The sequence below is a fragment of the Sphaerodactylus townsendi genome, linkage group LG06, assembly GCF_021028975.2.
Source record: "Sphaerodactylus townsendi isolate TG3544 linkage group LG06, MPM_Stown_v2.3, whole genome shotgun sequence".
NCBI lineage: Eukaryota > Metazoa > Chordata > Lepidosauria > Squamata > Sphaerodactylidae > Sphaerodactylus > Sphaerodactylus townsendi.
In genome coordinates, this window is record NC_059430.1 from 24,854,742 (window position 1) to 24,866,843 (window position 12,102).

General features: G+C 41.8%; 1 protein-coding gene across 14 annotated transcripts in view; it reads right to left on the minus strand.

Moving 5' to 3' along the window:
- Window positions 1-12,102, minus strand: part of WNK1 (WNK lysine deficient protein kinase 1) — a 128,848-nt gene that overhangs the window by 20,234 nt on the left and 96,512 nt on the right. For 13 of the 14 annotated variants that reach the window (XR_007244852.1, XR_007244853.1, XM_048501104.1 and 10 more), the window contains 3 exons: window positions 9,982-11,396; window positions 7,615-7,695; window positions 1,269-1,355 (listed from right to left, as the gene is read on the minus strand). Coding sequence is in view for 12 of the 14 variants with exons in the window: in XM_048501104.1 (XP_048357061.1) it covers window positions 1,269-1,355; window positions 7,615-7,695; window positions 9,982-11,396 (1,583 nt within the window). In the remaining 2 variants the exon portion in view is untranslated. The remainder of the gene's footprint in view (window positions 1-1,268; window positions 1,356-7,614; window positions 7,696-9,981; window positions 11,397-12,102) is intronic. The other variant, XM_048501098.1, reaches the window with a different exon arrangement.

Genomic DNA, 12,102 nt, shown 5'->3' on the forward strand with positions numbered 1-12,102 from the left:
GATACAGAGGAGAATGTTTATAGCTTGATATTTCTTCCTGATATGCTATTTTTAGGGTCTACAGGAAGAGTCAGAAATGTGAACTGTCTTCTGCTGAGGTACAATTCAGACCCACAGGTTTTTTTGCATTGCAGAGGATGCCAACAATAATCCCACTAACTTTTGATTGACTCTTAGAAACCATGAACACTGCTGAGCTTTTGCACCTCCCTCTACCCCAAAGCCTACAACTACCTCCCAAAAGCTGATGCTTGGGAGCCAGGTGAACAGAATGATCCTGTAAGCTGCTGTGAAGAAAGAATCAGGGGGCACCATCCCTCCTTGCTATTCCACTGATGGCGTTTCCAGCGAAGCAAGAAGCTCTATCAACACGCGAAGCAATGCAGGCCAACCCCCCTTCTTCACAGCAGCCCCTCCTGGTCCATGGAATTTTCTTCCAAAGGGCTCAGTTAGCCAGAAGTGTCTTCTACTGACAATTCATACTGTCTACCCTATTCTCTCTCCCTTTGGCTCATAAGTGCAATGGCTTGGTTAAAAGCTACTCAGATTTTATTTCAGAGGCTGGCCATAAAGGTGCTTGAGGTGTTACAGCAAAATATACGCTTAGACTAGAGTTACTCCCAACAATTAAAAAGGTTGCATCCCCTGACACAGCATTTATATTAAGTGGGTTTTGGGAACTCTACCAAACACTTTAGTCCTTGACTGTTTGGACATCCTCTTCTTATTTTGTCCTTTCCTTCCTATTTTCTACTCCTGTTAAGTCCAAGTAGCACAAAAATCTGCCTTCTCATCATGAAGTTGTGGCACACACAATTCAAAACCCCCAAATTTTAGTCAAGATGGGATACAGAAAACAATGGTTCTGATAGCTACAGAGAGTGAACTAGAGGGTTCTGGTCTTCTTTAACATTTCATTTCAAAAGATCCTACTAACCCTATTAAAAGTTGAAGGGCTTTTGGAAGGTGATTGTATCTACAACTTTCTAAAAATCCACAAACCACCTTCCAATAAATCATCATTTGAAACCTCTCAAAGCATTCATCTGAGATGTATCTATGCACCAAAGCTAGGGAATTAAAGCATTCATTTAATGTGGGCACAATCTGGACAGAAAGCTTGCACACACAGCCAAGGATATATACACCTTTGCATAGGCATATGGCAGATCATTTGGATCATACCTGACAAGTTAAAGAGCCCCAACTGAAGGCAACACTTGAGGGTGAATGTGGAAGCTTTCAACAAATGCCCATGAAAAACTTACACAGGTTGTAGCTGATGTTGTTGGGACAGTCTCAGGACTCAGAGCTCTTCTCAACTGAGCATCCAAGTCTTCTAGAGGTTGCTGGGACTGCAACAAGAAGAAACAGTTAGTTGTAATTCCTGAGCATTCCTATGTTGAAACAGCACCCCAAATCCCAGGCACCTGTCTGACAACTGCTGCCACCAAGAAAAGAGCATCTGTATTCTGTAACAGTGACATCCACCACCCCACTATCACAGAGACCAACAACAATTGCCTGCTTGGCAACTGCATGCACATTATATTGTCAAAGGCTTTCATGGCCGGAATCACTAGAGTGTTGTGGGTTTTCTGGGTTGTATGGCCGTGTTCCAGTAGCATTTTCTCCTGGCAATTCCAGAGGATGCCAGCCACAGATGCAGGCAAAACCTCAGGAGAAAATGCTACTGGAACACAGCCATACAACCCGGAAAACCCACAACACTCTTGTGTGTACATTCAGATTTGGCCACAGCAGTAGTGTCAGGAAGACGATGCAGATTTGGGGAGAGGACATGGCAACATATGCCCACCAGTAGTGAGGAAGTGGGGCAATACTACTAATTAGCTTTAACCTTTATGGATTTTCACAAACACTGAAGACTCTATATACACAGAAACCTTTATATATACTCGACATCTTTAAAATGTAGGAGGAAAAAATTGCAATCACATTAGAATCCAGTGATACAAAACAGAAGACCAAGGTACTAAATGGCTTTTTAAATCTGTAGCCTGTAAAGTTAGAAGCCTTCACCCACTAGTGTAGGGGTCTGCAACCTGCAGCTCTCCAGATGTTCATGGACTACAATTCCCATCAACCCCTGCCAGCATGGCCAATTGGAACAGCCACTTGTTAGAAGAAGGCGTCAATCTTTGCCAACTGAAGTAGTAAGATACAGCCTATTTTATTCATATATCCTGGTTTTCTTCCATTATGGTTGTGTATTGTAGCCATGCTGGATCCAAATGACATTACCCTAATAATGTTATATATGCATCATGTTGGAGGAACTTTTCTAGTAAATCAACTACTTTTTCATTTTTAAAAATGGAAGCAGTCCAGACTCTGCAATTGTGCCTTCTTAAAGAGCAGTCCGCAGTAACTTGGCCTTCACAAAACTTCCTTCAGAATAACTCTGTACATGGCACACTATAAAAAACCTTTGCAACCAATGCCCTACGTTAGTATTAAATAGATTTTTAAAAATAACTGTACACTCAAAGACACACATGAGTTAAGATACAGTAAAGTTTCAAGAAAAGATTGCTCCCCATATTACAACTATGAAATAGGAAGGCATTGTTTCTAGATTTAACAACATGGAGAAACAAGTAGATAGTGAGATACAAATACAGACAAGATCAGGCTTGGATCCACTGGGGAGTTCTTCAGATAGGACAGATTTTTATGTGCAGATCTGGATCCCTACCCCTACCCCTTGTAGCCAAAAATATTCCCCCCAACTACTGTTCCTTGGGAGGAAAGAACCTAAGAAACTGAATGAGGAGAAATCAGTAACCTTTCTGCTCTTTCCACCTATAGAAATCTTCTACTGGATCCAAGACATTATCTTCTGAAGATTACAAGAAGTCAAGACTGAGACATAAATAGTCTTTAATTCAGTCAACATAATTGCCAGTAGTAACTGGTTACACAAACCTGATACTTTTAAACTACTGATCTATAAAGCTATCCCATTTGATAAGAAAGGAACAGAGTTAAACAACAAATCCTTAAATTACTTAAATACCAGTTAAGATGGCAGCTTTCCTCAACACTGTCCACACAACTCATCATGACCACACCACCATTTACAAAAGTAAATTTGGGTATTGTGGGATAGATACGGAATGATGGCAACACAGATGCTCAGTGAATCAAGTGACCAGAACAAAAGCTGGTTACAACTAGATCCACCCAACCCAGTGAATTGGTCCAGTGAATCCACCCAGTGAATTGGTCGTCACCCTCAAGCAGAGTGTAGGCAAACATGTCGGTCCAAGTGTCAAATGAGATGCAGTGCTGGCCTGTGAAGACACTGGTGGGCTAACAAACAAAAGAAGGAAGAGGGGTGAGAGTTACTCTGGCAACAGAGCAGGTTCCACCTGAAAGAGACAGCCAGATGTACCTGGAAATCTCCCACAACTACTTCATAGTTCAAGTACAATGCAAGTATACCAGCAATGTCTTGGGCTGAGGAGCTGATAAATAAAACTATTTAAAATATATACACACTTGCCTTGCTCTTCAGCATCTCAGGACCTACTTCCTATAGGCAGGGCCAGAAGGAGCTCCAGTTGAAGATATCACCACTCTCGGTCCAAAAATGGTCCCAGAGCTATGCTCCAGAGTTGCTGAGTTTAACTACTACATCACCTGTTTTGTGATGAGGCAAGGCATGCTGGGAATTGCTTCCCTTGGTTTACATAACCAGAACAGCCAAGTCCAATAATTTACACAGGGAAGGAGTTAAATAAACTCCTTCAATCCCATCAATCTGCTTCAGATAATGCATTGTCAAAGGCTTTCACAGCCAGAATCAACTGGTTGTTGTGGGTTTTCTGGGCTATGTGGCCATGGTCTGATAAGTTTTAGCTAATAATGTTTCACCTGTATCTATGGCTGGCATCTTCAGAGGCATGTCATGGTAAGTTGTGCCACGGAGAGAAACCCACATGGCTACATAGGCCAGAAAACCCAGCTGCTTCAGATGCTAGAAATAATTCCATGGATTGTTTTATTCTCAAGGGTTAATTCTCTCACAATTTTCCTAACCCAAAAATCTAAGAATCTGACTGTAAAGTGCCTCTGCTTCAATTATGCACTACAAGTTGTATGAACAATCTGGAAATTTCTCCCCATTTGCACACCACCCAAATCTGCCCCCTCCAGAACACTACATGCTCTCAGGTGTACAGACAGACCAGTTTGCCCATTCTCCTCTCCAGCCCCCTGAATGAACGCAACATGCCAAGCCTCATGGAGGACTATCCTCAAATTACATGTAACAGTGTCTTCTATAACAGTGCTCAGTGATAAATTTTAGTTGTTGGAAAGAATGCTGTACATTTTCCCACACCCATTGATTTTCACTGGAAGGAAAGAGACTGCCATTGGGCACTGAATGCAGCATCTCTAGAGAATTAGGATCTTACTGTCTTTTACCTAACTGTGTCTCATCCTATGTTCTGTACAGCACTTGAAACACTGGTATAAAGCAGTAATAACTGTAAATGGAAAATTCATGCAGAAGCGAAGCTATGCAATTGTATCTCACATAATCACATTTTTATCCCATCCTTCCTTCTAATGAGCTTAGGATAGTTTACATAGCTTCCCTCACTCTTCTAGTTTATTGTTAGAACTACTTTCACAGCCAGGGCTATGGCTGAGTGGTGCATATGGAAGATCACAGGTTCAGTCCCCAGTATCTCCAGTTAAAAGGACTAGGCAGAAAAACCTCTACCTGAGACACTGGAGAGCAGCTGCCAGTCTGAGTAGCTAATCAGCCTAAGGTAGATTCATGTATTTGTATGTGTTCACATGACATACAAGTTAGGCTGAGTGTGTATAACTAGCTCAAGATCATCTAGTGAGCTTCATGTGAGGGGGGAGTTGAAGCTCTCCCTTCCTTTAATCTGTGTAATTTGTTCAGTGTTTGGTGTGCTTCCCCACATACCAAGTCATGATTATAGTATGATAACACTGATGCTGAAAGATGTAATGGTTCTCAATGAACCAGAATGGATTAGTTGGCACTCTTAGCGAGAGAGAGAGAGAGAGAGAGAGGGGAGAGAGAGAGAGAGAGAGAGAGGAGAGAGAGAGATATCCATAATACTTTCTTCCAACACCACATTTTAAATTAATCTACTTCTTCTTATCAGCTTTCTTCATTATCCAGTTTTCACACCCATACATAGTAACAGGGAATACTATGGCATGAATTAACTTGATCTTGGTTGCCAGGAGCCACGTCCTGACATCTTTTCCTTCATGAATGCCCTTCCCAGTCTCAGTCTCCTTCTGATTTCTTGACTGCAGTCACCCTTTTGATTGATGATGGAGCCAAGGAATAAACTCTTGAACAATTTCAGTTTCCTTATTGTTCACCTCTGAATTGAGTAATTCTCCAAGAGTCATTGCTTTTGTCTTCTTGATGTTCAGCCACAGTCTTGCTGTGGCACTTTCTCCTTTAACATTCCGCAGTAGTTGTTTCAAGTCTTCTCTATTTTTTGCCAGTTAATGTGGTATCATTCGCATATCTCAAATTGTTAATATTCCTCCTTAAGCTTTCACTCCACTCCAGCTTTCCTTATGATATGTTTTGATACCGGTTGAAGAGATAGAGAGATAAAATGCCTCCCTGTCTAACACCTTTGCCAGCTGAAAACCATTCTGTTTCTCCTAACAGGAGTCTTTTATACAAGTTCTGCATTAAAACTATCAGATACTACGGCACACATATTTCCTTTAAAACCAGGCATAGCTTTTTATGATGTACACAGTCAAAAGCTTTGCTATAATCTATGAAACACAAGTTGATTTTCTTCTGAAATTCTCTTGTATGCTCCAATAACCAATGTAAATTTGCAACATGATCTCTAGTGCCTCTTCCTTTCCTGAATTCAGCTTGAACATCAGGCATTTCTTGTTCCATATATGGTAACAGTATCTGTTGTGAGATTTTGAGCATTACTTGCATAAGAAAATATCATGGTCCAATAGTTGCTGCAATCTTTGACATCTCTTTTTTTAAATTGAATATAAATTGAGCATTTTCCGTCCGTAAGCTGTTGTTTTGTTTTCCATATTTGTTGACATATTCTTGTCAAGATTTGAGGGACCCCATTGCTCTTACTTGGAATAGCTCTATTGATATCCCATCTGCTCCTGGTGATTTATTTCTTTCAACTGCTCTCAATGCAGTTTTCACTTCACTTTCTAAAACTGTAGGTGCTTTAAAAATATTCTTCTTGGAAGGAATCTGTCATCCTTCCATCTTTTCCGTATTCAATGACACACACAAAGCCCCTCAGCACATTAAGGTGTGCATCTAAAAGGGGCAGTATCAAAACAGGAACACATTATGAAGCAACACAGCAATCAGCACCAATGGCAGTTTAAAATGTGTGATACAATTATTTATGTGCACATTATATTTATGGTATATGGATATTCATTGTCAAATTTAACAATTATTTTTCAGGAGCTTACACTAGATATCAACTTAGCCTCTTGAACAGTGTGTGTTAAATTTCAGATTAAGAATTTCATAGTTTTTAAAAGGAGCTTGGAGTCAATACTTGGAAGTAAATTATTCCTGTAAAAAATTCCAAACAAAATGCATCTGTACCAATATACTTGGGAACGGGAGTACAAAATCTAGACAGGATGGGGGTCAAACAGATACTACTAAACAGAAAATTCTGCCATAGCATCTGTAACTGAAGAATTCATTTATACTGGCCAGCAGCATCTGAACATACAGCTTGATCTGTACGTTTCTAGAAGCCTATGGTTGTTGGAATCAAAATACTGAACTAGATGGATTTTGGTATAATCCAGAAATTCTCCTGTGTACATTCTGAGCATTATTTAGGGAGTTTACATTCTAACCTTACAGATTTGGCACATGCTTAAAATTTTCTTCCTTATGTTGCTGCAGTGTATGTTTTAAGTGATTTTTGTATTCTCCGTGCCTTGTACTTGTAACTTCTATCAAACATAATCTCAGCCTGTACAGGAAATGCTGACTTTGGATCTTTACAGTCCATATTGCTGAAACATCCCCTTCCTCCCTCAAGCTGAATTTCCAGGTTCACCTCCATTCCTTAAGATGGTCCTTACATTGGAAGATTCAAGATGGAAGTGTTCACAATGTGGGCTTTGTTTTAAGACTAGCAGTATTAATCTAAGATTATGCACTACACCACTTCCAGTTTCTCCCTCAAACACAAGCAGCACCATGCAGTTGGCAGTTCCAGTAGGGAAAGTACTCCGTGCACTGAACAGATACCGAAGACAGATTTTGCAAAGTTAATAATATTGGAACAACTTAAGAGAACTAAGGGCTTGCACACAGCAGCCTTAAACTTGTGCTCGAAGAATTAAGTCACTAACTTGCATTACTTTAAACTTTGGGCCCCAGCATCCCAAAAACAGCACCTAAATTAGAAGCCTATTTGTTACCAGGATTATACAAGAAAAGGTTGCTCAGTAAAAAAACAAAAAAAAAGTCTAGAAGGAAACATCATGCAATAGAGTTTAATTTCAACATGCTCTTTGAAAAGGGAAAGAGAAGAGAAGCAGATAGCCGTATAGCACCTGAGTTAGTGAAGGTCCCGGAAAAGGTGGCAGCTGCTCACTGGGTGGAGTGCCAGCTGGAAGTTCAGAACCTACTGGAGCCTATGGATAATGAACATGAAACTCAAGTTCAGTCACGGAACAGAAGAATCATACATCATCACATAAGTATCTTCCTCAAGACACGTTCAATCACAAAGAACACCGTTTAACTTTTACAGAAGCAGAAGTGCGTACAAAAATTCCTGTTATTTCAGATTTTACCGATGCCTTGCTATGAACATTGGTTCCTACTGGGACACTGGCAACTTCTGCAAACGCAAAGTGAAGGTGTGGCTGCTACTGGAGGAAGATCCAACTCACTCCAGGTTTAAAGGCAATGTAAAACAAAGCAAACCACACACTAAGGGCTCTCCCAAGATCAATACAAACCTTGCTCTGACACATCACTAATGCTAAAGAGTCATTTTACACATCTCATTTTTCCTACTCAGGACATCTCCATGTAAGGTTAACAGATTGCTCCACATAGCAGCTTCCTAACTCACCTGATGTCATAAACAGCTCAGAAAAGAACGGTATGAAGCAGCCCAAATATGTTTTTAAAACTGTTTTCCTTATAAGAATCATTGTAAACTAATGCAGAAACCTCAAACTACTCGTAACATAGTACTGAATTACCAGTATAACATATTTATATCAGATTTTTTACAGAAATAGTATGATTTTTCCACATTACATTTGTTACAGTATCCATGCTGAGAACCCCACTGTTTTTCTACAAGAATATTTACTGCTTAAATACCAAACACACTTGAACTCAGCATCGAAGGTGGATATGGTCTAGAGAGAGTAACTACCCTTTCAAACAAGAAGCCTGTGATATGCCACCGGCTCAAGTTAAACTGTGATGCACAGGTAGATTCAGTGGGGCTAAGTCTTTGTGAACGCTGTTTGTTGCAAGCACATGCTACGACTGTTTACCTGCATTTATAACACTGTGAATTGGATCATGCATCAAGGCAAAGAGGAACTGAGTTGGATTACCAGGAAACTGTTATACTAAAAAGCAACAGAATAGGACACAATCCAGGTGGTTATTTTTCACCTTCACAGGGTGTGGCATTAAAGCCCAGGACTTCTTGGAATACTTTCTTCTGCCCCCAAACATCTAACTGAGCCTGGACTTTTGCTTTGGTACTTCCCAGTAAACACAAAGGAGTTCACCACTATCTACTTTCACATACATTCCAACATTTGCCTATATTTTGAGATACTCTATTTCTTCCGGCCAGAACTTTTAACACTTGTACTTCTTCCCCCAAAACTGGCATAATTAATGTTTACGAAGTGACTAGTACATACACATGGCAAATGTAAGCCTTCATGTGTTGCAAAATTGGCCCTTTGAGTCTATGAGGAGTCAAGTTCTTCCCGCCTTTACTTGTAATTGCTGCAGATAAGCTCATTCTCTTAAACCATATTCTGTCGGGGCTTTGCTCACATCAAATGGCATGCCTACCCACTTCATCTCATGCTCTGTGATAACAGGAACACTAGTAGTAGGATCTTTGCAAAAGGAGAAACACAGAAGTTAAAAAATGGTCCACCTGAGGCATAGCAAAGCAGCAAGTAACTCGTTTGGCTTGATCTCAAACTCCATGAGCTCCAAAGCAATGTTATAGGCTATGGCACAGGTGTCAAACTTGCAGCCCTCCAGACGTTATGGACTACAGTTCCCATCATCACCTGCCAGCATGATGCTGGCAGGGGGATGATGGGAACTGTAGTCCATAACATTTGGAGGGCCGCGAGTTTGACATCTATGGGCTATGGTGTGCTTTTTACCAGTGTGAACCATGGTGTTCTTGTCACAGCCACTTGCTGAGCCAAGACTGGGCCTATCCCGTATCACTCATCACCTGGAGAACAACCTTTTGAGAATGTATTTATGCTGCCTCTTACATCTTACAGAAATCTCTCAAATACTATTGATCTGATGTCCCATAAGATGCAACCAGTGTTATCATCTTTCCCCTTAGGATTTTGCTTTAGTGGCCACACACCATAGAAGCTCTAGTTTCCCCTATTCTTTTCCAAGAGAAATATCTGAGAAGCACAGCCAAGATATAAAGGCTATTTCATAGATTACAGAGACATGTTATGTATTATTACTCTTCCTTTACATACAAAAGAGAATATATGACATGGAAAGCAATACTACTTTAAAGGCACACACAAACACAGAGAAGGAAGAGCCGAACTATAAATAATGACTATCCATGACCAAGGAAGTCATATATAAACCTGGTATTATCCTTTTCACAGAGTATTCCCCCAACCCCCCATACATTTCAACATACATTCATAATAACACTAAATCCTTACTGGAACTCTGCTAAGAGGAGGCTTTGAAGGAGGAGTCCCTGGTTTTGTTGATCCTGGCGCAGTGACAGATGCTGCTGGGACACAGCTGACTGGGGTACCTGACTGAACAGGTGTAGCAACAGGCGTCATGACAGGCAAACTTGTTGAGCCAAGTGGCAAGGTGGCAGGTGGTACGTTAGCGCTTGCAACAGGAGCCACAGGCTTCGTGGGTGCAACAACGGTTGTTGGCAAGCCAGGCATGACCGTCGTCTCTACAGCTAATGATGTGTCCAGGGGCATTGATGGGTGGGCTGCTCCAGCAGCGCCGTGTTCACTGAAGAGTGATCGCAGTTTTTCTTCCAGGGTTTTTATGTCATCTATGCCAGGTGCTTTGGGCTGAGCATCGGCATCTGCTTCCAGACAGTGCGTATGAGGTTGATTGGGCAATGGAGCTGGTTGAGGCTGACTATGTACTAAAGTCTGCTGCACCACAGGCACATTAGCCATTGGCTGTGCCTGTGGCAGGATGCCAGGCAAAGGAACCTGGGGTAATACTGGAGTAGAGACTGCACCTGCTGCTGGGGCTAGGATAGCTGAGGTAACTACCAGTGGGTTGGGAAGTGGCTGTACCCCAGCAGACTGACACACAGAGCCAGACATACTTGATGCTACAGCAGAGGGTAAGGGTACAGAAGCCATCCCACTTGTACTGTCCGGCTGCGGCTTGTCTGACAACTGCTCACTCTCTGATTTGGGGTGCAGGACGCTGACAGTCACCATTTCTGCTAGGGTAGGGACAGAGCTACTAGTGCTCAGTTGTGAAGGCTGAGAAACCATGCTCTGTGTCAAAGACACAGATGTTTGGGAAGCTGCCAGAAATGAACCACCAGCTTGCTGACAAGTCACAGACTGTGTCACGGCTCCTGATATAGCAACACTAGATCCCGTTGTTCCAGGCTGCGGCAACATTAGAGAAGCAGGGGTACTAACACTAGGGACAACTTCTCCAATGGCAGAAGCTGCCTGGGACGCTGTTGATGAAAAAGAAGGTGTGCTGATACTGGAAGCCACTGTGCCAACTAACTGTGGCCCAGATTGTAACACGGTTGGGGGAGAGTTTGAACCAAACTGGTCTGGTTCAGCAGCCAGTTTTTCTATTGGCTGTGTGGTAACAGACTGAGTTGCTGGTAGAGGAACACTAGTGGTGGAAGGAAGTGACACTGGAGGAGCGGTGACTGATGCTGATAGCTGTGGCCCGGTCTCACTTGTAGTGAGAGATGGAAAAGCTGGTATGGCCTGGTTAAAAACTGGGGGTGCCGTGCTTGGTCCTTCTGTCAGTGACCCATGCTTCAGCTCTGAGAATGCTTGTTGCAGGCTGAGCGATGACGCAGAGTGAGATAGATTCATTCCAGGGCCGTGAGGAGGGGAAGCTACACCTGAAAGGAAGCCAGAAATGCAGTCACCTTTCTCTGCAGAACTTTACTGAAGCTCACTGAAGGTCAAGTTAAATATTCACTAGTGCAACACGAAAAATTTTCCACAGGTTCTGCGCTCCCATTTTCATCCTTTTAGAATGTCCCCCTCTTCCCTAAGCTTGACAATCAAATGAACTGTGAAGTCCCATCTCCTGACAAGGCTCTATTGTTTTCAGTGAAGTCAGCCCCACAAAAGTTTATGCTTTTATTTGTTTTTTTTAAATATTAGAATTCAGAGACCTTTATTAGGCATATGCAACAAAGGGACAGAACAGAAAAGTAAATACAGTAAAAAACAGTAAAGGTCATGTGAGCAGAAGTCAAGGATACCCAGTTCAAAATACGCAGTTTAAAAATTTGGCTACGGTTTCAGTTATTTCAGCCTCAGGATTGTTGAGCAATTGCTATCCTGCCTTTTTCCTTCCAAGACAAATCTCCATGGCAGCTAATAATTAAATATTAACATCTGGCCAGCTTCTGAACATTACTGGAAACAAGAAGCTAATATGCAAGGTGGTGAGTGGTTGCAGGAAAAGGTTAGACCTGGTTTTCCTGAAGCAGTATAATTTACACCCCAGTGTCTGTAAGAAAGGCTGTAAGAAAGAGTACTAGTGCCTTACTAGTGGTAATACAGTGCTCAATGTATTGTCGAAGGCTTATTAGTGGT